The sequence below is a fragment of the Schistocerca nitens genome, chromosome 4, assembly GCF_023898315.1.
Source record: "Schistocerca nitens isolate TAMUIC-IGC-003100 chromosome 4, iqSchNite1.1, whole genome shotgun sequence".
Taxonomy (NCBI): Eukaryota; Metazoa; Arthropoda; class Insecta; order Orthoptera; family Acrididae; genus Schistocerca; species Schistocerca nitens.
The window spans coordinates 520,046,612-520,072,355 of record NC_064617.1 but is presented as its reverse complement, the minus strand read 5'-3'; the positions used below and the strand labels follow the sequence as shown (position 1 = coordinate 520,072,355).

Below are 25,744 nucleotides of genomic sequence, written 5' to 3'. Positions count from 1 at the left end.
TTTCTTTCAGAGTCTTCTAAAGAGGAACATATTTGAGTTTTTTGTGCTACTGCAGGAGCATTTTTCTGCTGGTATATATTGACTGATGCTGAAAAAGTACCATGTCTGTCTTTGAAAAGAGTCTGTTGTAAGTTTTTACATAAGCGCGAGGCGGAGAATTATCGCGAAATTACACATAAGTCACTGAGATAATATCGGCGTATAGCGTGAAACATAACACTTATATTACTTTTCACTGCCAGTCAGTTCGGTCTTCTTTCTGGATAACCTTGAGGCCATCAATGACGAACTGTTTCACCACACATTTGTAAATTAGGAACCGACCGTCAAGTCAAACAGAGTGCGTAACTATTGTCCAACTACTGTTAGATGTAGACACAGAGACAATCCTGAGTCAAAGAACTGAAAGAAATTTTGTTTGTTTGGCTCTTCTTTTTCTTCATTTCCATGTTTCTAATTTTTTAAATCAGTTCTGCAGTGACGCCAATATGTTTGTTGTGTACTTTCTTTGGAATCCTTAATATGAGACTGAGGCATTTTGTCACTTACAAATAATACATTTTGTGGCGTAAAAAATTACAGAACCTGTTACCACATGAGAACTAAGGTCGATATAGAAATTCTGATACCATATCTGTATTCAGAGGAGCATTACCTTCGTGAAAATGTTTATTTTATTCATGTGGCAGACAAAAGCTTTAGTGATAGATCAATGTCATTATTCAGCAGAATGTCAACTTGTGCAGCTGTAACACTCTTTACGAAATGTTGTATCACGACATTAAAAAATAGATACAATAATTTTTCAAATATATTGTTATTCAGATAAACTGCTCGCTTTGCCATTTTTATTACACCTGTCTCCATCACAGCCTATTTGATTCTATCTCTGACTCTCATTTCTCTTATATTGCCACCCTATATGCACATATTGGTAGGTAAACAATGAAGAGAGGAAAGAGTTATGCTAAACAAGAGCGCTGGCATAATATTAAACAGTCTCACACTGATGTATATAAACCATTTAATAAAAGAGCAAAAAGCGGAATTTTAAAGGACTACATCAAACAATGACAAAGTTTTTTAATAAAAACAAAATAAAATAGATTAGTCAGTAAACAAATGTTACTCCAAGTTAAACATAAAATGCACAATAAAACAATATAAGACATTAGTTACAGATGCTACATCCTCTTCCAAAAACGACATACATCAAATTATGATTACAAACACAGTATAACACAGTAATGTTGTCTACTAAGGATTTGTGTCACAGAGAATACACACTGCTGAGTTAGCTCTGTACCTCACAACCAGCAGCATATGGCCAGTCGCAGACTCTCAGCTCTGGGTTGAAGTGGAGTCCTGCAGGACAAGGCATGGCTACTGGAACGCCATGGTCACATACACAATACTGTCCACAATCAGTGGCATGGGGCAACAGTGTAACATCTGATCCAGCATCTTCGTGTAATGGACAACTGCCAACGGCCGGGCAGTCACCAATGCCACCATCAGAATCACTGCCTCCATCACTGCTGCCACTTTCATTATTAGACTGGCCATCATTATCATTACCTCCATTACCTCCGTTGCCACCATCACCACCATCTCCACCATCGCCTCCATTACCGCCATCTCCACCATCGCCTCCATTACCGCCATCTCCACCTTCTCCACCATTACCTCCATTACCACCATCTCCACCATTACCTCCATTTCCACCATCTCCACCATCTCCTCCATTGCCAGAATCACCACCATTGCCACCGTCTCCTCCATCACCACCATTTCCACCATCACCTCCATTGCCAGAATCTCCACCACTGCCTCCATCACCTCCATCTCCACCATTTCCACCATCACCTCCATCACCAGCACCTCCACCACTACCTCCATCACCACCATCACCACCATCTCCACCATCTCCTCCATTGCCAGAATCACCACCATTGCCACCGTCTCCTCCATCACCACCATTTCCACCATCACCTCCATTGCCAGAATCTCCACCACTGCCTCCATCACCTCCATCTCCACCATTTCCACCATCACCTCCATTACCAGCATCACCACCATTGCCTCCATCACCACCATTGCCACCATCACCAGCACCACCACCACTGCCTCCATCACTTCCATCTCCACCATCACCACCATTTCCACCATCCCCTCCATCACCAGCACCTCCACCACTACCTCCATCACCACCATCTCCACCATCACCTCCATCACCAGCATCGCCACCACTGCCTCCATTACCTCCATCTCCTCCATTGCCACCATCACCTCCATTTCCAGCATCATCACCATTGCCTCCATCACTGCCATCAGTGCCATCACTACCATCACTGCCACCACTGCCACCACTTCCACCATTACCACCATCTCCTCCACTTCCTCCACTGCCACCACTGCCAGAATCACCACCATTGCCTCCATCTCCACCATCACCACCATTTCCACCATCACCTCCATTGCCAGCATCACCACCACTGCCTCCATCACCTCCATTTCCACCATCACCGCCATTTCCACCATCTCCAGCATCACCACCATTGCCTCCATCACCTGCATCTCCACCATTGCCACCATTTCCACCATCACCTCCATCGCCAGCATCACCACCATTGCCTCCATCACCACCATCTCCTCCATCTCCAGCATCACCACCACTGCCTCCTTCACCTCCATCTCCGCCATTACCTCCGTTTCCACCATCACCTCCATCACCAGCATCACCGCCATTGCCTCCATCACCACCATCTCCTCCATCACCAGCATCACCACCATTACCTCCATCACCACCATCACCACCATCTCCACCATTGCCAGCATCACCACCACTGCCTCCATCACCTCCATCTCCACCATCACCTCCATTTCCACCATCGCCACCATCGCCAGCATCACCGCCATTGCCTCCATCACCACCATCACCAGCATCACCACCACTGCCTCCATCACCTGCATCACCACCATTGCCTCCATTTCCACCATCTCCTCCATCTCCAGCATCACCACCATTGCCTCCGTCACCACCATCACCACCATTTCCACCATCACCTCCATCACCAGCATCACCACCATTGCCTCCATCTCCACCATCTACTCCATTGCCAGCATCACTACCACTGCCTCCATCACCTGCATCTCCACCATCACCTCCATTTCCACCATCACCACCATCTCCACCATCACCACCATTGTCTCCATCGCCACCATCGCCTCCATCTCCAGCATCACCTCCACTGCCTCCATCACCTCCATCTCCACCATCACCTCCATTTCCACCATCACCTCCATCGCCAGCATCACCACCATTGCCTCCATCACCACCATCTCCTCCATCTCCAGCATCACCACCACTGCTTCCATCACCTCCATCACCACCATTGCCTCCATTTCCACCATCACCTCCATCTCCAGCATCACCACCGTTGCCTCCATCGCCACCATCACCACCATCTCCTCCATCACCAGCATCACCACCATTGCCTCCATCACCACCATCACCACCATCTCCTCCATTGCTGGCATCACTACCGCTGCCTCCATCACCTCCATCACCACCATCGCCTCCATTTCCACCATCTCCTCCATCTCCAGCATCACCACCATTGCCTCCGTCGCCACCATCACCACCATCTCCTCCATCTCCAGCATCACCTCCACTGCCTCCATCTCCACCATCACCTCCATTTCCAGCATCACCTCCATCACCACCATCTCCACCATTGCCAGCATCACCACCACTGCCTCCATCACCTCCATCTCCACCATCACCTCCATTTCCACCATCACCACCATCGCCAGCATCACCGCCACTGCCTCCATCACCACCATCTCCAGCAGCACCACCACTGCCTCCATCACCTCCATCACCACCATCGCCTCCATTTCCACCATCTCCTCCATCTCCAGCATCACCACCATTGCCTCCATCGCCACCATCACCACCATTTCCACCATCACCTCCATCACCAGCATCACCACCATCGCCTCCATCACCACCATCTCCTCCATTGCCAGCGTCACCACCACTGCCTCCATCACCTCCATCTCCACCATCGCCTCCATTTCCACCATCACCTCCATCGCCAGCATCACCACCATTGCCTCCATCACCACCATCTCCTCCATCTCCAGCATCACCACCACTGCTTCCATCACCTCCATCACCACCATTGCCTCCATTTCCACCATCACCTCCATCTCCAGCATCACCACCGTTGCCTCCATCGCCACCATCACCACCATCTCCTCCATCACCAGCATCACCACCATTGCCTCCATCACCACCATCACCACCATCTCCTCCATTGCTGGCATCACTACCGCTGCCTCCATCACCTCCATCACCACCATCGCCTCCATTTCCACCATCTCCTCCATCTCCAGCATCGCCACCATTGCCTCCGTCGCCACCATCACCACCATCTCCTCCATCTCCAGCATCACCTCCACTGCCTCCATCACCTCCATCTCCACCGTCACCTCCATTTCCACCATCACCTCCATCACCACCATCTCCACCATTGCCAGCATCACCACCACTGCCTCCATCACCTCCATCTCCACCATCACCTCCATTTCCACCATCACCTCCATTGCCAGCATCACCACCACTGCCTCCATCACCTCCATCTCCGCCATCGCCGCCATTTCCACCATCACCTCCATCTCCAGCATCACCACCATTGCCTCCATCACCACCATCTCCTCCATCACCGGCATCACCACCATTGCTGCTGTCGCCAGCATCTCCACCATTACCTCCATTTCCACCATCCCCTCCATCTCCTCCAGTTACACTGTCTCCACCGTCCCCACCGTTGCCTCCATTACCACCGTTTCCACCATTTCCACTGCCACTTCCGAGTCCTCCACTACCAGCTAGTCCTCCACTGCCACCTCCACTTCCACTTCCATTCTCTCCACTATGTCCATCTTGTCCACTTCCAAATTCATTACTGCTACTGTTTTCAGTGTTACTAATATTGTTCTCATTAGTGCTACTACTGCTGCTGCTGCTGTCGCTGCTACTGTCGCTGTCGCTCCTACTTCTTTCTTCCCTCTCTGCCATAATACCTTGTAAGAGTCTCGTTAATTCATGTAAGTACTTTTTCTTTACATCGGCTGGATGATTTTGTTCACTTTCGCCATTTTCTGCTTCCTGCTGTCGGATATGTGGCCATCTGTTGTCATCCTTTGCTGGGGTAAGTGCCGAATTCTGTGTGTGAAGTGTCCCAAAGGCGTGATTATCCACACTTGTGCCTGTAGCAAAGAAGTGAGTAAGGAAATTATTCAGATGTTTCCATTAACTATGTGTACAGTAAATGATTATAGAATATCAAGGATGACTTGTCCACCTCAGTACTTTAACAGAAATGAATATATTGCAGTTTTACGGTCTTTGCTTCCACCTATCTGTGTACTTAGTTTCCCAGGAAATTATGTCCGACTGTTCCATAAGGATTCCAGTCCACTGTGAAACCTCCCATCAAGTACAATTTTAAGTTAAATAACGTAAGATATTAAGGCCAATAAATCGTGATATTCACGTTTTCATCAAAGCATAAAATTCAGCACTGTTTTCTCTTGCTTCAAAGAACTATATCATCAAATTACTGTAGTAGTTCAAGAACAAGTCAGTAAGCTGTACTTAGCATTTTTTCAATCATGATGTATGCAAAATCAAAATAAATTAACCAGCAAGTGAGGACAGCTTTAACAAATGAAGTTAACAATGGACTTAGTTGCCAGAGCTAGTAAGATCACACATCCAACAGAATTTAGTCAATGTAAGCTCATGTTTTAAACAGATCATTTTTTTGTGGAAAGAAGGGGGCTACTGTACCTCTTTAGAACTATGTATTACTGTGACTGTGTGTGTGTGCCGGCGCACGCGCGCTCGTGTGTGTGTGTGTGTGTGTGTGTGTGTGTGTGTGTGTGTGTGCGTGTGTGTGCGTGTGTGTGTGCATAAGTGGTTTTGTGAGTGTGTGTAAATATCCTGCAGAAACACTCAAAGACGAAAAAAACCGAGGCACTACGAAGGAATTATCGGAATGGGATGGAAATCGGTAGATGTGGCGTACATGCACAAATAAATGTTTTCAGCTACATAAAAACTGAGTGACTTATTCAAGAGAAAGAGCTTGACAAATTGATCAAGTAGATAACGCGTTGTTTCACCACTGGCCCTTATGCAAGCAGTTGTTCGGCGTGACATTGATAGAATTGTTGGATGTCCTCTTGAGGGATATCGTGCCATATTCTGACCAACTGGTTCGTTAGATCGTCAAAAACCCAAGCTGGTTTTGAGTGCCCATTCTATGGGGATTCAAACTTTCTTAATTACGAAGAGATCCGGCAACCTTTCTGGTCAAGTTAGGTTACGACAAGTACGAAGATAAGCAGTAGAAACACTAGCCGTGTAAGGTTGGGCTTTATTTTGTTTAAATACAAGCCCAGGATGGCTTGGCAAGAGGGGCAAGAAAACGGGGCGCAAAATAAGATCGACGTACCGCTGTGATGTATGGGTACCGCAGACCAAAAGAATGGCTCTAAACACTATGGGACTTAACGTCTGAGGTCATCAGTCCCCTGGACTTAGAACTACTTAAACCTAAAAAAACCTAAGGACATCACGCACATCCATGCCCGAGGCAGGATTCGAACCTGCGACCGTAGCAGCCGCGTGATTCCGGACTGAAGCGCCTAGAACCGCTCGGCCACAGCAGTTGGATGCCAACCTGATTGTGGCTCGCCATAGGGCCTGACAGCGAGGTGTCATGTTCCGGGGTGCCATTTCTTTCATAGCAGCAACCCTTTTGTTGTCATTCGCGGCACCCTTGTAGCACAGCGGTACGTCGAAGATATTCTACGCCCCGTTTCCTTGCCCTTCATGGCAAGGCAACCTGGGCTTGTATGTCAGCAAGATAATGCCCGCCCGCACACGGCGAGAGTTTCTACAGCTTGTCTTCGTACTTGCCAAATCCTACCTCGGCCAGCAAGGCATCCGGATCTCTCCCTAGCTGAGAATGTTTGCAACCTTATGGGCTGGGCCACACAAATCATCTCGAAATTTTGACGATCTAATCCTCCAACTCGACAGAATTTGACACAATATCCCTCAGAAGGACATCCTGCAACTCTGTCAGTGAAAGCCTAGCCAAATAACTGCTTGCATATGGGCCAGAGGTAGACCAACGTGTTATTGACTGGTTCATTTTGTGAAGCTCTTTCTCTTGAATATCATCCAATTTCAGTTTTTCTGAAATTGTAATTATTGGTTTCTCTGTACATCTACATCACATCTACCGATTTCCGTCCCATTAGGATAATTCCTGCGTGATGCGTCGGTCCTTTTTTTTTCTTAGAGTGGACTCTATATTTGCAACAAGTGTTTTAAATTGGCCCCTACACGTAATATGTATGTTAAACGGATTTCATTGTTATCACTGTAGTGTTCTGGCTATTCATTCACAGTATGCACTGTAGTATAGATTATAGATATCTATCAGTGATTCGAGTTATCCACGCTGCTAGAAGCCCAAGAGTCTGCGTCAGAAACACGCAAAGAAGAGTGTGTTTTTGTGGAATTTTTCTTTTAAATTCCACTGGTTTGTTTACATGTTTTCGAATATAAATTACCAGCATGTGGTGAATATCATCTGTATTCGGTTAGGACAACTTATAACTGCACTTTCTGATCATTCTGTTGTAATGATTACTATTCCAACCTGACTGATCGTGATGATTCTTATACTAAATGTATTGTAAACTTGTAATTATAAAAACAATATCAGTAAACATAATTTATAATGTATTTGAGAGCGCTAAGCGTATCATGTCACGGTCGTTGCAGAGAATTTATGGAAGAAGACAAAATTTTCGTACAGCTTCAGTATCGACACTCTGAAGTAAAAAATTGTGTGAAACCATTTTATGTTCAATTGACAAGACTACTCCCACCGAACTTAATGCATTTTCCAGCTTTCTCCACAGTACTGCATGCAGATATCCTGAGATCTCGTTTTGGGAGCTTAATGCGGTCCATAACCAGGTAGCCTATGACGTCCGTTGTTCTTCTTCTTCGCTGCATGGTTTTTCCCTCATTCCCATAATCAAAGACTTAGCGGAAAAACTGATGGAGATCTGTTCCATCTGTAAGAAAGTCTGAGATTTAGATGACGTGTCAGCTGGGGGGCAGATTGTGGACACTCTTCGTCATGCTTAGAGACGATAAAGGAAGTAGTTCCAATAACAGAGGCAACTCATTATCGAACAAGTCACCTTACGTGAGTCCTGTAAAACGACTCAGAAAAAAATTTGTTCTCTGCCTCCTCGCACCACACTTTTTCTACAGAGGAACGATGTTGAGACTATGTCTCCACAATGGCTGGTAGTTTTTCTTCAGATCACCGATGTGAGTTAGCGGGTTATTGATACTGTCTCAAATGTAAGTAGGTTTACCAGTGAATAGTGTATGTGTAATTTATTGACGATTAATAATTGTGCAGTCAATTGACTAACCCAGTCGTTGAGTCATCGAACTCGTGAAGAGTCTGGCTCAGTTTCGTCATCGACCCATACAACCATGTAAACGTAATGTTCACCGTACTTTTGCATGTGGAACATTGTTACATAGCATCATTATTCGACTGTCTGTCGTAAGACTATGTTCCACTGACTGAAGAATGGCTTCTTTCTCATTCACGTACCACTCCACTGCACAAGGTGATGAACCGTTTTTACTGGCAACACGAATTTTGTTAAAGCAGTGGGAAACACACTTTATTCAGACACTTAGCTGTTATGAAACTATCTGCAACATTCTTCGCAAATACACAGTTAATTTACAGTAAAAACAGCAAGTAAATAGCGTACCAGCATACCAATATGCCCACAATGTGACACTGTTCTAAGTATTGTTTTCGCACTAACCAACTTGAAAGTGAACTTTCGTTTGAGAGAGTCTGTGAAGTCAATATTGCTAGTGGTCTGTTTCAGAATGAACGCTTATATCTCAAACAGTTGTGCATAAGCCCACTATAACTGGAACACTTTTTTTCAGTTAGGTCGTTGACTAGCTGCACGTGTTTTAAGTGTATACAGTTCGTATCTGCTGCATAATGAATTCGGATATTTTTCTTTCCTTCCGTGCACAACTAATTAGGAAGAACTGGTGTAGAATTTTTCGATTTTTCAGATTCCAGTTTAGTGGTACAACAAGGCAAGGAAGTTCCCGATAGGGAATAATCTGGAGAGTATTTTCTGTTATATACTTGCCTACTACTAAGCAAACATCCCGAAAACCTTCACCGAAACGGGAAATTCGATCTGATTTCATTCATTACCGGGGCAACAACGTACAAATTACAAAAAAATGTGAGCGAATGTGTGATAACATCGAAGTAGATGACCTTCGCGACGTGTCTCATTATCAACAAGAGTCTAACTATGAGAAGTAGTAATCATACGAGCAAACATGTAATATGGAGCTCCATATTACAAATGCCATGTCTATCACATCTATGAAGTTTGTAAGTAGGGCCCCTAAAATGCGTTGTGTCATTTTCTATATTTGGTGTGAAGGATGGAAGTGCTTTTCATCCGAATTAATTTATTAAATATGGTAGAAACTCACTTTTCTGAAGCAATTTTTGTGATTTAATAGATTGCACCGCACAAAAAGTGAAAGTCATCGTGTCAAAATAGAATAAGAAAATATGAAATAAACAAATATAACGTAAAATGGCTCTGAGCACTATGGGACTTAACATCTATGGTCATCAGTCCCCTAGAACTTAGAACTACTTAAACCTAACTAACCTAAGGACATCACACAACACCCAGTCATCACGGGGCTGAGAAAATCTCCGACCCCGCTGGGAATCGAACCCAGGAACCCGGGCGTGGGAAGCAAGAACGCTACCGCACGACCACGAGCTGCGGACCAAAAACAAAATAAATGACAGGAAATATATTAAGCTTCTATTACACAGCTGGGTAGAGGCGGAAGGCTGAAAAGTGTTGCGAGGTGCAACAGTCTCCCTTACTTATAAAACTAAAACATTAAGTACAGGGTGTCTCAAATCTTCCGGGTCAAACTGAAACAAACGGTAGTGAGTGCACAGTCGATTATATTGAGATAGGGAACCAATGGTCTGAAATGCATATATACTGTGTTATGGACGTACACAACACATGTCGCATAACGACAGCGTAGATCACAGTGATTTTTCAAAGTTACGACAGCCACTCTCAGTGCATGCGTGGCAACGGCGCATGACGTCCTGCCACACTCAAAGATCCCTTATATCAGGTGTACAACGAAATAGGCAGCTTGGGCCCTAGCAAACAAGTCTTCATCCGTTTCAACGGGAGTTTCATACACAAACGTCTAGATATAACCCCAGGGGAGATAATCCAGAGATGTGAGATTCGGCCATCTCCGTATCCATAAGAAAGGACCTGCCCTTCCAATCGACCGATGAGAGTATGTGTCGCTCAGGTCTTTGCCGACATTAACATCGAAGTGGGTGGGTGCACCGTCGTGTAGAAACCATATCCTATCGCGGACAACAAGGGGTTCAGCCACCAAGAACTGCGGCAGCACATCTTGCAGGAACACCAGGTAACGCGTGATAGTCAAACGGGGAGACAGCAAATCGGATTCTATAAAGCGATCTGGGACAATGCCTGGCCACACATTTACAAACTCCTTGCCGGTGCCCACCCATATGGGTGGTGTAGATATTGTCCTCACTCCAGACATGGCTATTGCGGCTGTTGAAAACAGCGTCGCGGTTGAATGAGACGTCATCCGTGAACAATATAAACTGTACGAAATTCGGCAATACAGCACTGCAGTGGATAATCCATTGAGAGAAGTGATCGCGGGACTCAAAATCCATTACTCCCAGTGATTCTACACGTTCTTTATGATAGGGGTGTAATACCTGTTCCACCAGTACGTCCACATGTAACCTACAATGTGTGCGTTTCACGGGCAACTTGATGCTTGCATATTGCTGCGTGGTCGGCCACACGATCCAACACCATCTCCTCGAAGTTTTGTGTTCGCACATGTCGTTGCGGAAACCTTGGGCGGCTGTCTGTGGCGTCACCGACTCTGTCTTCCCTAAGTTGGTATCCATGCAAATAAACTTCTTCCAATTAGGATAACACGTGTCAGGAAAGCGCTCTCTGCACATTTGTGCTGCTTTAAGCGCACTACATCCTGCCGCTCTGTGTGTTAAATGCATGGCTGTCAACTCTCGTGATGAGTAACGTTCCATCTCTGACCACGCGTGACGCACTGTACACAGTAACAGACCTTTCCATGGACACATCACGAGCAGTCTGATGCAATGGATAACCAACACCAGGAGTAGTGTTGTGAGTGCGGCACAGGTTAATTCGCTCGTGCTGTAAGTAGGCTGTTTAGGTTTTTATATTGGTAACGCCTCGTAGTGCTCTGTATGAAAATCACTGGCTGTGCTCTGTGCAGTTTGTGGCTGGGTGGCATTGTTGGAATAGTCGCTATTGTAGTGTTGGGCAGTTGGATGTGAACAGCGCGTAGCGTTGCGCAGTTGGAGGTGAGCCGCCAGCAGTGGTGGATGTGGGGAGAGAGATGACGGAGTTTTGAGAGCGGGTGATCTGGACGTGTGTCCATCAGAGACAGTAAATTTGTAAGGCTGGATGTCATGAACTGATATACATATATTATGACGTTTGAACACTATTAAGGGGATACGGAATCACCTATCCCCGCAATGTTAATATATGCCTACTATAGGGAACATTTTCTCACAAACTACTGGAGACAGAGAGGTAAAAATTTTACTGTATGTGCATTCATATGTTACAACAATACTGAAACAACAGTTTATTGTCAAAGTATTTTCTTACAGAGATATTGTACATTTATTTTTAAGTAAATTTTTTCCATCGCTTTTTACTAGACTATCACCCCTAAGTCTTTTGTAAATCAAGTAATTAAAAAATCGTTGTTTCAGTATGTAATAGGGACCTATGTCACTACGTCATAAAAATTTCAGACTTCTAGGTTGACCAGTACCTGAGATAATGTTCCTAGATGAAGTAAAAAGTAAACTTACGGGAAACGGAGAAAGAAGATTAAAACATTCCTGATCCGTAGCTAATACCCCCTTCACAGTCTTCATAATCATCTTCAAGTCTTCTTTTGGCACCCCTCTGCACCTGTCTTGCTTTTTTCACTAATGTCTTGATTATATTATCAGCATGCCTTAGTCTGTGCTGATCTAAAAAGAACATAGCACGTACCGTACGGGAACCAACACACATACCCAACTTTTGAAGGACCTGGCATTTAGTTATATTTCCAAGATTGAAGGTTGCCACAGCATCATACACACCAAAATGTAGTGTATTAATTCCGACAAACACTGTTTTTGGGAGACGATGCCATATCACACTATTCAAGCACTCGTTGGGGTTCTGCGTTTTTCCGTGAAGACATTTCATCAGAAGACTTCTGTCAGCCAGATCTCTGAAAATGGGCTTTATTTCTGCCATGATGGCTGATGGTAGACTGTGGTGGTGAATGTATTTCTCTCCTGTTGTTAGTCCCCTATTGTATTTACACCAGCTGTTTTCACCTTTGGGGCACAAACCATGTTGTGGATGCTCATCCGTGGATGCGGTGTGGAAATATAAAGCCCATATAGCTCTCCTCATTTCTTCAAGATTGCCTGTATTTTGCCTGATTGCAAGGCCATAGCAGTTCTGAATGTGGTCTATTATGGAATCAGTCAATCTTCCTCTGCCATCCAAGGTTTTCCCATCATCTAGTTTTTTCCCTTTCATAACTGATTTTAACCTTCTCAGCCTGGCACCCATTCTCTTCTGCACATGTCCTATACATTCAAGTTTGCTTATATTTACACTGTTCCCATATGGTTTGCTTTCCAAAACTTCTTTGAATGCTTTAGAGTCACCATCTCCCAGATATTTGACATAGCGAACATTATACCACTGTGAAGAGCGATGAAAAATTTTCTTCACCCCAGCAACCTCCATGCCACCACTACTACCATAATAATTAGCAATACAGTCATCACTGTGTTCATTTTTCAGCCTGCCTGTGCACCTACAGTATTTAGACATTATTGCAACATCAATAACCTTGCCAGTATCAACACTAGTTGCTGTTACAACACCATTGTTGGAGGTGTGGCCCCTTTTCTGCCACGTGCCATCAAACGCCACTGTGAGGTCACGACTGCCGTCATTTTCTTCCACTGCTTCTTCCACAGCAACCTGCATTGACTTCTGTGCTACATCTTCAACTGCAGATCCTAGTACATAATTGTAAGCTTCAAACTTTGAAGGTGCACTTGGAAGATTTAGAACACCACATAGCATATCACCAGCTGCTTTGCCCTTACCAATTGCTCGCAATCCATAAACTAACCTAATATTTACACTATAAAGTTCAGTTTTCTTGTATCCATTATTTACAGTTACTGAAACCGAACTTGGAAACTTACAGCTGTATTTACAAACACTGCATATTAAATTAAACTGGGCAGCCAGGCCAACATGGGATTCTACTTTCAGAGAAACGTTTCCATGACATTTTTTGCAGCACAAACTGTTTTCAATATATTCAATATATTCGTATCAATGAGTTCAAAAACTTCATTCCCTCTATCAAGTAAATTATATTTCTCTTCCAAATCTCTTAGTTTTTTATGAGAAGCACTGTTTTCATTTGGTGTAAGTTCGTTCGGCAAATCAGTAATAAGTGGATTCACATTTTCCAACAGTGATGATGATGAACTGCTTTGCTTTGCTAATGAATCATTATTTCTTTTCTTTTGCCAGTTCACACGCTTTTTAAATACTTTTGCTTTAGCTCTAGGCATTTTCACTGCGAAAAATGAAGCACTAAATACGAAATAACTCAACAACAACTACTTTCTTATATCACACTGTTTACAAAACAGTCCCGCCACAAAGTCAAAGAGTAACTTGAGGAAACCAGAGAGAAACATTTTCGGGCAACTAGTGTATAAATAGTCGCTGGAAACCGGGATATTTGAATTCATGTCACTTTAAAGGTACTGCCAAAAAGTTCATGGTCAGCCACGAGAGACGTGTATAACTAAAGCGCAATACCCGATCTCACAAATATATAAAAATAAAATAGTTATAATTGTAGTAGAGCTATGTATGATACGTCATTTTAAAGAGGAAACATGGCAGAATATAATACGCCAATAAAAAAAAATTCGATTTTTTAACCCAAAATCCGATTCCGTATCCCCTTAAGGTAAATACATTGTTTCTTCTTTATCAAAATCTTTCATTTGCTGACTATGCCTATCAGTAGTTAGTGACTTCAGTAGTTAGAATCTTTTATTCAGCTGGCAGTATTGGCGCTCGCTGTGTTGCAGTAGTTCGAGTAACAAAGATTTTTGTGAGGTAAGTGATTCATGAAAGGTATAGGTTATGGTTAGTCAGGGCCATTCTTTTGTAGAGATTATTGAAAGTCAGGTTGCGTTGCGCTAAAAATATTGTGTCAGTTTAGTGTTGAGCAGAATAAGTAAAGAGAGAAATGTCTGAGTGCGTTCAGTTCTGCTCAGCTGTTTGAAAATCAAATAACGTAAGGGGTTTATCGTCACAGTAATTCACTGATTTTTTTAAGGGGACGTTTCAGTGCGATGCGTGCGGCCTTACATGAGCCATGTGCTGTCAGCGAAGTTGTGTGAAATGGTTCAAATGGCTCTGAGCACTATGGGACTCAACTGCTGTGGTCATCAGTCCCCTAGAACTTAGAACAACTTAAACCTAAGGACATCACACACATCCATGCCCGAGGCAGGATTCGAACCTGCGACCGTAGCAGTCGCACGGTTCCGGACTGCGCGCCTAGAACCGCGAGACCACCGCGGCCGGCGAAGTTGTGTGAAGTATGTCTGTCTGGTGGTCAGGGGTGTATGTTGTTTATCGCCTGCTGCCTGTTCCATTGTGCAACAGACACCCAGCATCTTCGTGCGATTGCGGCAGAACTTCATTGACCATTGTAATACATGCACTGAGGATGGCGATCGTCGCTTTGAACAATTAGTATGAGCTACGTTGTTGTTATGTGGTGTGCACTGTATATGTCTATAAGACAGTAAGTAAGTATTTCCGACCATTGGTTCCCTACCTCAATATAACCAGTTGTGGGCGCTCTGTCACCTGTTTCGATTTGACACAAGCGGTTTCAGACACCTTGTATGAAACGTGCTTTGGTATTTTTAAAATAAATATGATGGTTAGTCTACAATTACTTGCTAATGAGGCGATAAAAACGATAATTTACTAGTGCACTGAAATACGGTACATGTTACTGAGAGTGGTGAATAGAAAGATTGCTATTGCTATAAGAGATTTTATGGGAAGGAGCTGCATCAGTAAATGGAGGTTTGCGAATTAATGAGCTTGAGAGAAGTGGTTTGGATCACAGGGAAAGGAGCAACGGTATGGCGGATAGTCTAAATTGGTATTCAGGTGGAGGAAATGTTATTATCGATCAATTTAGTGAACAGTGTGACAGCGCGTCTCAGTTCAAAAATATGAACACACAGACGAAGAAACGAGATGGAGTAGTCGTTCTGTTGGCTTACCTGCGTGCGATCGCCAACAGTCGGGGTCCCTGGAGAAGAGACACCCCGTGTTCCAGGGCGCCGCCGCTACGACCGCCAGCTGCAGAAGCAGCGCCGCCCACACCGCCGTAGCTGCAGAACAAACAAAAAAGACGCTCGTTTACTGTCCTTCACTTACTATGAAACACAGCGCTCATTTCCTCTTGGCGTACTTATAGTTGCAGCGAAGTTATCCTGCATCGCAAGCCTGCTGTCTATTCAAAGAAAAATATCTGTGATTTTAGTGTGTAAAGCGGACCTTCGTATCATTCTACGAGACATAAACGTAATTATTCTGTACGCCATTTTTTGACTGAATTTTCACTGAGGTGACAAAGAGTCATGGGACAGCGATATGCACACATACAGAAGCGGTAGTATCGCGCACACCAGGAGTAAAAGGGTGTTGCATTGGCGGACCTGTCGTTTGTTCTTGCAAGGGAACCTCCCCATCGCACCCCCACCAGATTTAGTTATAAGTTGGCACAGTGGATAGGCCTTGAAAAACTGAACACAGGTCAATCGAGAAAACAGGATGAAGTTGTGTGGAAGTATGAAAAAAATAAGCAAAACATACAAACTGAGTAGTCCATGCGCAAGATAGGGAACATCAAGGATAGTGAGAGCTCAGGAGCGCCGTGGTCACGTGGTTAGCGTGAGCAGCTGCGGAATGAGAGGCCCTTGGTTCAAGTCTTCCCTCCAGTGAAAAGTTTAATTTTTTATTTTCAGACAATTATCAAAGTTCAGGCACTCACACATAATCAACTTCAGTCTCCAAAATTCCAAGACATGTTCAGATTTGCTTGGACATATGCAGGATTTGACGGTCTACACACGGAAAAATTTGAAAACGTTAAAAATATATGTTTTGACAGAGCACAGGGAAAACTGTACGACTGTGAAACTGTTGCATTCATTTGTTGCAATTTATGTGACAAACTTTTATGTCTTCATCACTTTTTTGGGAGTGATTATCACATCCACAAGAAAAGCTAAATCGTGCAAGGTAGAACAATCTTTTTACCCATTCGCCAAGTGTACAAGTTAGGTAGGTCGACAACATATTCCTGTCATGTGACGCACATGCCGTCACCAGTGTCGTATAGAATATATCAGACGTGTTTTCCTGTGGAGGAATCGGTTGACCTATGACCTTACGATCAAATGTTTTCGGTTCCCATTGGAGAGAAGCGTGCTTTCGTCTACTAATTGCACGGTTTTGCGGTGCGGTCGCAAAACACAGACACCAAACTTATTACAGTGAACAGAGACGTCAATGAACGAACGGACAGATCATAACTTTGCGAAAATAAAGAGATTAAACTTTTCACTCGAGGGAAGACTTGAACCAAGGGCCTCTGGTTTCGCAGCTGCTCTTGCTAACCACGGTGGGAGTGAACTCACACTCTCCTTAATGTTGCCTATCTTTCGCATGGACTACTCAGTTTGTATATTTTGCTTATTTTCTTCATAGTTCCACACAACTTCTTCCCGTTTTTTCGGTTGACCTGTTTTCAGTTTTTCAAGGCCTATCCACTGTGCCAACTTATAACTAAATCTGAGGGGGGTGCTATGGGGAGGTTCCCTTATTAGTTTTTTTTTCCTTTATTGATTTTCAATTCCCCTCGAATGGGGCGGGCTCGGAGCAGCTTAGTACGCTGCTCTACAGCGTACAGACTTTTTTTTTTTTAAACGGAAGAAGAAAAGAAACATGAAAAACAGGCGATAAAACGGTGACTTAAAGTGTAAAATGGCGGATAAAGCGGAAAGTGAAAACAGAAAGCAAAATGGGTTGGCAATGTTAATAAAAGACACAGGAATCAGACAAGTAAGGTAGTACACACACAATTAAAAAACATGGCGACAGCCTGGTTACTGTTCGCAAGAGATAAAAAGCACACCGAGTGACAGTATGATGGCCGTTCGCAACACTTCCCAAAAAAACACAACACAGAACACTCACTGTAAAACACTGCACGAAAATGGCGGCACAAAGATGACACTCCCGAGCTAAAGGCCGATGGGGGGGGGGGTGACCTGGAGGAGGGGGAAGAACAAGGAAGGAGGAAGGAAAAAACGAAAAAGGAGGGGGGACCAAGGAGGGAGAGGACTCATAAAGCGGGGGGGGGGGGTGACCTGGAGGAGGGGGAAGAACAAGGAGGAGGAAGGAAAAAACGAAAAAGGAGGGGGGACCAAGGAGGGAGAGGACTCATAAAGCGGGAGGGGGGCAGGGAAGACGCGAGAGGGAATGAGAAGAGGCAGAGGAGGGAAATGCAAAAGGACTCGGGGGGAGAGAAGGGGGCAGAGAGAGTGGAGGTGGGGAAAAAAAAGGATGGAAGGGGGGAGAGGGAGCCTGGGAAAAGGACAGAGGAAAGGAGGGGGAGTGAGTATCAGAGTTGATAGGAGGGATAAATGGAGGGAGAGAGGGCATCATCTGGGAGGGGGAGTTGATGAAAGCCACCTTGGGAAACCCTTGTTAGGTGACTCACATGAAAAAGTATCTGATGTGGTTGTGGTGGCACGGCAGGAATTAACAGACTTTGAATGGCGGGATGTTAGTTGGAGCAAGACGCGTGCGACATTCCATTTCGGAAAACGTTAGGGAATTCAATATTCCGGGATGCACAACGTCGAGAGTGTGCTGAGAACACTAAATTTCAGGTACAACATCTCATCACTGGCAACGCGGCTTACTTAACGAGCGAGAGCATTGATGTTCGCATAGAGTTGTCAGTGCTAACAGACAAGCAACACTGCATGAAATAACAACTGAAATCGATGTGCGTCTTGACGAACGTATACGTTAGGGCAGTGCGACGGAATTTGTCGTTAATGGGTTGACGCGAGTGCCTTTGCTAACAGCACGACATATTCTGCAGCGCTTCTCCAGGGTCCGTGACCGTGTCGGTTGGACCCCAGACGAATAGAAAACCATAGCCTGGTCAGCCGATTTCAGTTGGTAAGACCGCTGAAGCCACGAACCAGAGTCTGTGGTCGTTATTGCAACCGAATACCTCTAATTTACAAGCTATCACTACAAAACACTCTTATTATATTTTCCCATTATTATGTACATCCATAAAACACGTCGTAAAAAGGAAGAGCAATTTAAAAAGCAGAAGTCAAAAACGAAAATTCTTTTCAATTCTTTAAGCTCATCAATTCATTAAATAAAAATTGGATGGGAAAATTTTATGCAATTCGGTAATGAACGTTAAATGCTGAATTATACGTTTTTAATTAGAACATTAATTTTAATGTTTAATTAACAAAATATTTGCCTAAGTATAGTCCACATCACAGGTTCAGACTCTAGCTCCAGCCTTGCTACAAAATCATCCTCACGGAAATTGACGATATTTGGTCATGATGATATATGCCGTCTTAAGTACGGCTTTGCTGACTACGTGTAGACATGCGCAGAGATTTCTACACTGTTTATCTGTTTTACCTTTTGGTCAACGTATACGCCTGCCGTGCATTATAACTCTCTTCACCCTTGAGTGTCTTACCTGAGAAGCACATCAGAAACACTAGTTTCCATAAGAGCAAAATGCTTTTGTCACTTTCCATCACCCAAATTTCACCTCTATATCCTTTTCGGTAGCAGTAACTTATCATTGGAACGATCTCTCCCATCATATCAGAGTACGATAAGACATGTCTAGTTTCCAATGACAGGTGATGACGAAGCTCCTAAGACAACAACAATGGCTGCTCTTGCTTTTCAAAGCATCCTTTACAACTGAGAACCCTGCATTCTCATCAGGAATAATTTCGCCAAGTCCGCAACCGGAGAAGTCTGTGTAAATTTATCTTTTAGAACTCGCTCTGTTGCACCGTTACATATTTGTACACACATAAATAAACTTGTATCTTTTAGTGTCACTATTATTATTACTATTGTCATTATTATTATTATTATTATTATTATTATTATTGGATAATAGTAGTACTGGTATGATTCTTTCTAGGCAGGACTGTCATTCTGAATAGCCTTACATATATACAAATCCTGTTTCAATTGATCCTTTCACTTTTGTTATTACGATTATCATTACTGTTTATAATATTCAAAGCATTGTCAGTATTTACGTTTACGCAAACCATGACAAAAAAAAATACATTTTTATTTATGAAACCTGTTCCAATGCAGAGATTATCTCCAGTCCCTACTGCAATCTGGGTAAATAAATAAATTAATGTTACAGATGGATTAACATGAGGTGCTGCAGCTGTATATATTTTGAAAATATTTACTTTAACCGCCTGAGGTACACGATGTTACAAATAAAGGTTTTCTTCTAAAAGAACGCAGTTCTTTTACAATTTTTTTGCCTTTTTACAATTCGTTACTAATCAGTGATTCTTTAAAAAATTAAATATTTTCAGTCATCTCAGTTAAATACTCATTAGTGTTTAATTTTCATTTATAGATCATAAAATGACCATTGATTGATCGAAACTTGGTAGTTATTGTGGCAATTAGAAAAAGTTTGTTGAAATAAATATTTTTAAAATAAATTAATAATAAATAAATTACTGATCCGGTAAAAATCGCAAGAATTTGGGTCACTAATGTTTATTTGATTCGTCGTTAACTTAAGCCTTCAAAAAATAACGTGTGCTCAGTATGCACTGTTGAATACTGTATTTCTTTTCGCTGCACTGCGTTCTGGTTCTTCGTGGTAAAACTAGCAGTGGTTGTGCTTTCCTTGTCGGAACGTCCACAGTGAGGTACGCAGAACAAGACAGGGCTGTGGTGGGTGTGGCGAGGCGGCGCCGTGCTCGGCGTTGCTCCTGCCCCCGTGCCGGTCGACGTCAGCGGCGGAGCTTACTTTCTGCCCTTCCCTCACTAAAATTAGCGGAAAAAGACTGCGCGCACTGTAAACTTGCGGGTAATGCGTGCACCGGATCGCCTGCTTATTGTTTTGACATGCGCGAGAAAGAGTGTCAACAGGCCCATTCATCATTGATAGAAAGGGTTTATGTGCCTTTTAGTAGAAGTGCTACACAGACCTACCGTTCCCTTATTTTTATGAGTTACTTAACTGTTACAGGTTTGAGAAGAAAAGTAAAATTTACCACGTCATATTTAAGTCTCCAGATGATATAAACCAGATATTTCGAAACACAAATAACCGTCGTTGGGATTGTTCAGTGAGGCATAAGCGCACGAGTCTGACAAAGTAAGTGAACATTCGTTTAAAGTGTTGTATGACTGGATTTTACGTCTATAACAGTCTAAATTTACGAGAGCTAATCCTGAGTGATAGTGTGATTTTATGCGTCGCATATGAATTCTAACAGTTCCTTTAGGAATCACGGAGAGGCCAGTGCCATTTTTATTCCTTAGAGATGTGACTCGATGAGATCCAGATCGAGCGCCAGCGATTTCGAAGAAAAAGCATGGCGAGCTATTTCGCTAAGATTCCTATCAGCGTGTTTTACCTACCTAGACATGAGAATTGGAACATTATCTTGTTGGAAGCTGTTTTCGCGTGCCAGGAACAACGATACATGACCACTTAAAAGTATGCTTTATCATTTACATTTGCTTTCACTGTTTCGACTGAGCCCTTCGAAAACCATGAAATTCGCCGCGCAAACCCTAACTGAAGCACCACCATAAATCATAGTTGAAAGGAATGACGTTACATTTCCACGGGTATGCTCTATTCGCAAACACGTCCTGCCATGAGGTATTGCGTAGAAGTAGACATGTTAGAATGCCTTTCGTAATAACAGCAGACTGTAGTCCTAGTTTTGCGCTAAATACTCCACTGAAATGTCTTGATTAACTTTGACGTCAGTTGCGTGGCATAAGCATCCCTGCACCTAGTGTTTGATTCATGCTGGTCATGTCGTAATGTCCTAACTGACACTGTCACTTTAATGCTCTTACGTCTCTGTCAGTAATCTTAGCGGCACTCCACTTGAAATAAGTTCACTGTCCTCTCACTAGATACCGGACCTCTTCATGTGGTAGTTGATTAGCAGCTGTTGCTACAAATGCATCAATTAAGCAAGCAGCGGCCACTTGTCCTCATTGCAAAGTCCGACATGATTACAGATTAACTGCTTATGCCACTTGAAAATACAAGGAACAAATAAAGGCAACAGAGTGGGCAGATACTGAGAAAAATCGGCTCAGCAAAAGATATATTAATAGAAAAGGGTTTCTTTTATTTTGTGCAACACTTTACAGACCTGCACTTCAGCAAAAACTGGACAGAGTAAGCGAATAATACAGCGGTGGTTAAATAATATTTCATTTCGCGGAATTTCGTTGGAAAGTTTGCACGGCCAACTAATGATTCTCCATCAATATATATAGAGCGGACTGTTCAAGAGACAACGTGTCTTCCAGTTTCGGCATTTGCTTGCAACCAAGGGGAACGTCCCGAGAACATTGGTCAGAGTTTAAGAATCAGAATCATTTTTAATTTAATTACTCGACAAGTATAATGCATATATTTTCAAAAAAAAATGATGCGAGAATTTACTACATATCATCGAGGCCGAAAAACTGCGATCAGGAATTTCGCTTGAACCTCAAAATGTTCTGAGTAATGTAATGTTCACTCTAAATGCAAATCGTCTGATAGTTTCTTGGTATTTGTAGTAACAGAAATATTACGTATCACATCCGTGAAAGTATAGGAAAATGTGCGTTAGTGATAGATTATTCTCTTATTTTACACAATAGCTAGATCTCAAAATCTACACATTTTCCGAGGAGAGTAATGGAGACTTTTAGGGCGCCTGCAAACATTTTTGTATTCCTTCTGGAACACATGTTGGATAGTGTATCACACTGCTGGATTAAATACTTTAAGATTACAAAGTTACAGACCTAGGGTGCTCACCACAAACGAACTTGTTTAACAAAGCAAAGCTCTACGTGGAAGATAAACTGTCCAGTAGCCGCAGAATCGCACTAAAAGAGTTTTCCACGTACTAGTGTACCACCCCATCAGACTTCGTGGCAGCTCATTCAGGTGATGAATTTCACGACATACTTTTTAACGTGCCGTAAAAAAGGAAATATTCGATACAGCAAACTATTTTCCGCGGCTCATAGAGGAAATGTGTTGCTGCACGATAATTTTGTTTACAATCTTCCATGACAACACAATTTTCTACCGGCGTGGCCATTATTCCAGAAATCTCGTCATATTGAAGTTTTTTTGATCGCACAGTATAAAAGAAGGTATCAGTATGTGTTATAAGACCACACCGAGAAACAACGCGGACCAGAAGAGGAGCGTTGTGCACACAGCCCTCCAGTAACGTTCCTATCCCTGGGGCGCTATTGTCTCCTTGGGAACGCTATAGGTATGTGACCCAGCGACGTAAGAAAATGTAAAAGAAAACGCTACCCTCAGCGGCGTAATGAATGCTGTTATGACAATTGTTAAAAAGAAACCACATTAAACAGCCAAGTGATAAAAATAGAAACAATTAAAATAATTATATTAGGGGGCCTCTACAGGTATTACGTAAGCTGACTGCTGAGGGTATATTTAATTGCAAACTGAAACACCCGGAAGACGCCTAGCTATTCTTCTTCTGGTTTGATGTCCAGACTTCATTTCAGGAGAGTCATGTGACCATTGTCTTTGACGTAATCGCTAGTGCAGTCGCTGCTCTTATGGTGATTGTGTATGATGAACATTCCACTTGGCAGCACTGTTCGGTCTGTCGCATGCATAACGGCTGACAGTTTGAAGTTTCAACTTTTGCTTCAAGAAAGTAAGGGTGCACACCAGTACTTACTTAATTTTTCACTTATTATAGTATTCGAGTAATTTATAGGGATACGTTCCTTAGTAGTGGTGATTATTACACATTGTAATGTGCATGTCAGGAGAAAATAGGTCGGTCAACTCTTCTTTGTGATCTGTCAGAATCTTTCCTTCGCATTGCAAAGGCGATAATACATTTTTAACACATAAGCGTCAAATTAAACAGTCATCGGCTTTATGTCAAAATGTTCAGAATTATTTCAGGATATCGTTATATTGTTTAGGCCTGCATACTATTCGAGTATCAATACTTTCCCTATATGTAACAGGTTTTTTTTCTGACACCGAATCGTACTGTGTCTGTCATTCACATGGAGCACCTGAATGGATCCGCAGTAACCTCACTTCCGAGTTAACCAACTCTAAGAGACGTGGACACCTACCTCTCATTGCACAAGTGTGCTGTGGTCCTGCCGCAACACCGATCCGATTTGTTGATCGTGTGACGACACTATGTATCAAGTCCTCGCCCGTCAGTGCTTATATACTTTGGGACGCACTTATCTCGCACTGAAGCGCCGCCCCCGTGTTATGTAGCATTCGCAGAATGACGCAAAAAGAAGCAGTTGTAGATCAGCATGATAACGATTAAATTTAGGAGTTATCGCTATTTTATCTCAGGTTTCTTTCAAGAATATACGTGGTAAGTATAAAGTCCATCACTAATTAAGAAAAACTTATTTCTAAGGAACTGTGTGGCTTGTTGCAAATGGTAGCTTAACTTATAGAGTATTTCACTGGTACACTTTCACAAGTCTATGCACTGTTTACATATACATATATAGTCCGAAAGCCACCTTAAGATGTGTGGCGGAGGGTACTGTGTATGCGACTGTCACTTCAACCCCTATCTTTTCCACTCGCCAATGGTTCATGGGAAGAACACCTGTCGGTAATCCTCCGCCTGGGTTCGGATCTCTCCAATTTTATCATCGTGGTCTACGGCGAGATATACTTTGGAGGAAGCAGTATGCTTGTTGACTCTTCTATGAACGATCGCTCTCGGAGCTTTCACAGTAAACCACTCCTTGATGCAGAACGCCTCTCTTGCAGCGTCTACCACTGGAGATGTTCCATCATCTCCGTCATGCTGTTGTGCTCACCAACCGAACACGTAAAGAATCATGCAGTTTCTCTTTGGGACTTCTCTTTCATCTATCAAGTCTATATGCTACGGATTCCACAGAAGAACAATATTCAAGTACTGGTCGAACGGGGGTTTTGTAAGATACCTCCTTTGTTGAAGGACAATATTTCCTGAGGAGTCTTCAAATGAATCACAGTCTGGCATCAGCGGTTCCTGCGATTAGTTTTATGTGGTCGTACCAATTTAAATCGCTCCCTACGCATACTTCTAGATATTTTATGGAAGGTTTTTGCAAATTCTGGTTTAACTCATGAAGCTTTTACGGGTGTGTTCTAGCAGTATCTGATTTATTTTGCTCTCTCCTGTTACAGTTAGCGAACGTAATTTAGGAGTGCTGCTGTCACAATTACGTCTTTGCAGGAGAAAGCACAAAGCGTTTTTTTGTTTCGTGAAAAGCGGTCACCTATTACAAACTGCAAAAAAAGTTTTGCATCACCCCAGTTCCCAGAACTCTTGAAGATAGACGCTGACTGTCCACATCACAGACACAGTGCCTTTGACTGTTCAGAGATCTCACTAAACCAGCCCAAACATGTAAACAACCATCCATGACTAGCGCCTATTAGACAGAGGGGGTCCGACAGCCGATCAGTTCCAGACATTCCACCAGGAAGGAGGTACACGGCTCGTGTTGTCTGTAGTTCAGTCATACCTAGGCGGTCAATACCGCTGTTCGATCGTGTCCGAATCATTACCTTGTGCCAGGAACGGCTCTCAACAAGGGAAATGTCCAGGCGTCTCGGAGTGAACAAAAGCGATGTTGTTCGGACATGGAGGAGATACAGAGAGGAACTGTCGATGACATGCCTCTCTCAGGTCACCCAAGGGCTACTACTGCAGTGGATGACCGCTAACTACGGATTATGATTCGGAGGAACCCTGACAGCAACGCCATGTTGAATAATGCTTTTCGTGCAGCCACAGGACGTCGTGTTACGACTCAAACTGTGCGCAGTAGGCTGCATGATGTACAATATCACTCCCGACGTCCATGGCGAGGTCCACCCTTGCAACCACGACACTGTGAAGCGCGGTACAGATGGGCCCAACAACATGTCGAATGGACCGCTCAGGATTGGCTGCACGTTCTCTTTACCGATGAG

General features: G+C 43.4%; 1 protein-coding gene across 42 annotated transcripts; it reads right to left on the bottom strand.

Moving 5' to 3' along the window:
- Nucleotides 1-1,007: 1,007 nt before the first annotated feature.
- Nucleotides 1,008-23,985, bottom strand: LOC126252053 (uncharacterized PE-PGRS family protein PE_PGRS54-like). Of its 42 annotated transcripts, none has more exons than XM_049952887.1 (5): nucleotides 23,878-23,985; nucleotides 15,669-15,779; nucleotides 4,093-5,277; nucleotides 3,562-3,597; nucleotides 1,008-3,264 (listed from the first exon to the last, which is right to left on the bottom strand). In XM_049952887.1, exons 1-5 carry the CDS (start codon nucleotides 23,882-23,884, stop codon nucleotides 1,295-1,297), a joined length of 3,309 nt encoding a protein of 1,102 aa, XP_049808844.1. In that variant the 5' UTR covers nucleotides 23,885-23,985; the 3' UTR covers nucleotides 1,008-1,294. The 42 variants fall into 42 exon arrangements, with proteins under 42 accessions (XP_049808844.1, XP_049808847.1, XP_049808846.1 ...); XM_049952890.1 differs by lacking the exon at nucleotides 3,562-3,597 and adding an exon at nucleotides 4,057-4,092 and having other exon boundaries at nucleotides 1,008-3,381; nucleotides 4,210-5,277; XM_049952889.1 differs by lacking the exon at nucleotides 3,562-3,597 and adding an exon at nucleotides 3,877-3,912 and having other exon boundaries at nucleotides 1,008-3,381; nucleotides 4,210-5,277.
- Between the last annotated feature and the right edge of the window lie 1,759 nt (nucleotides 23,986-25,744).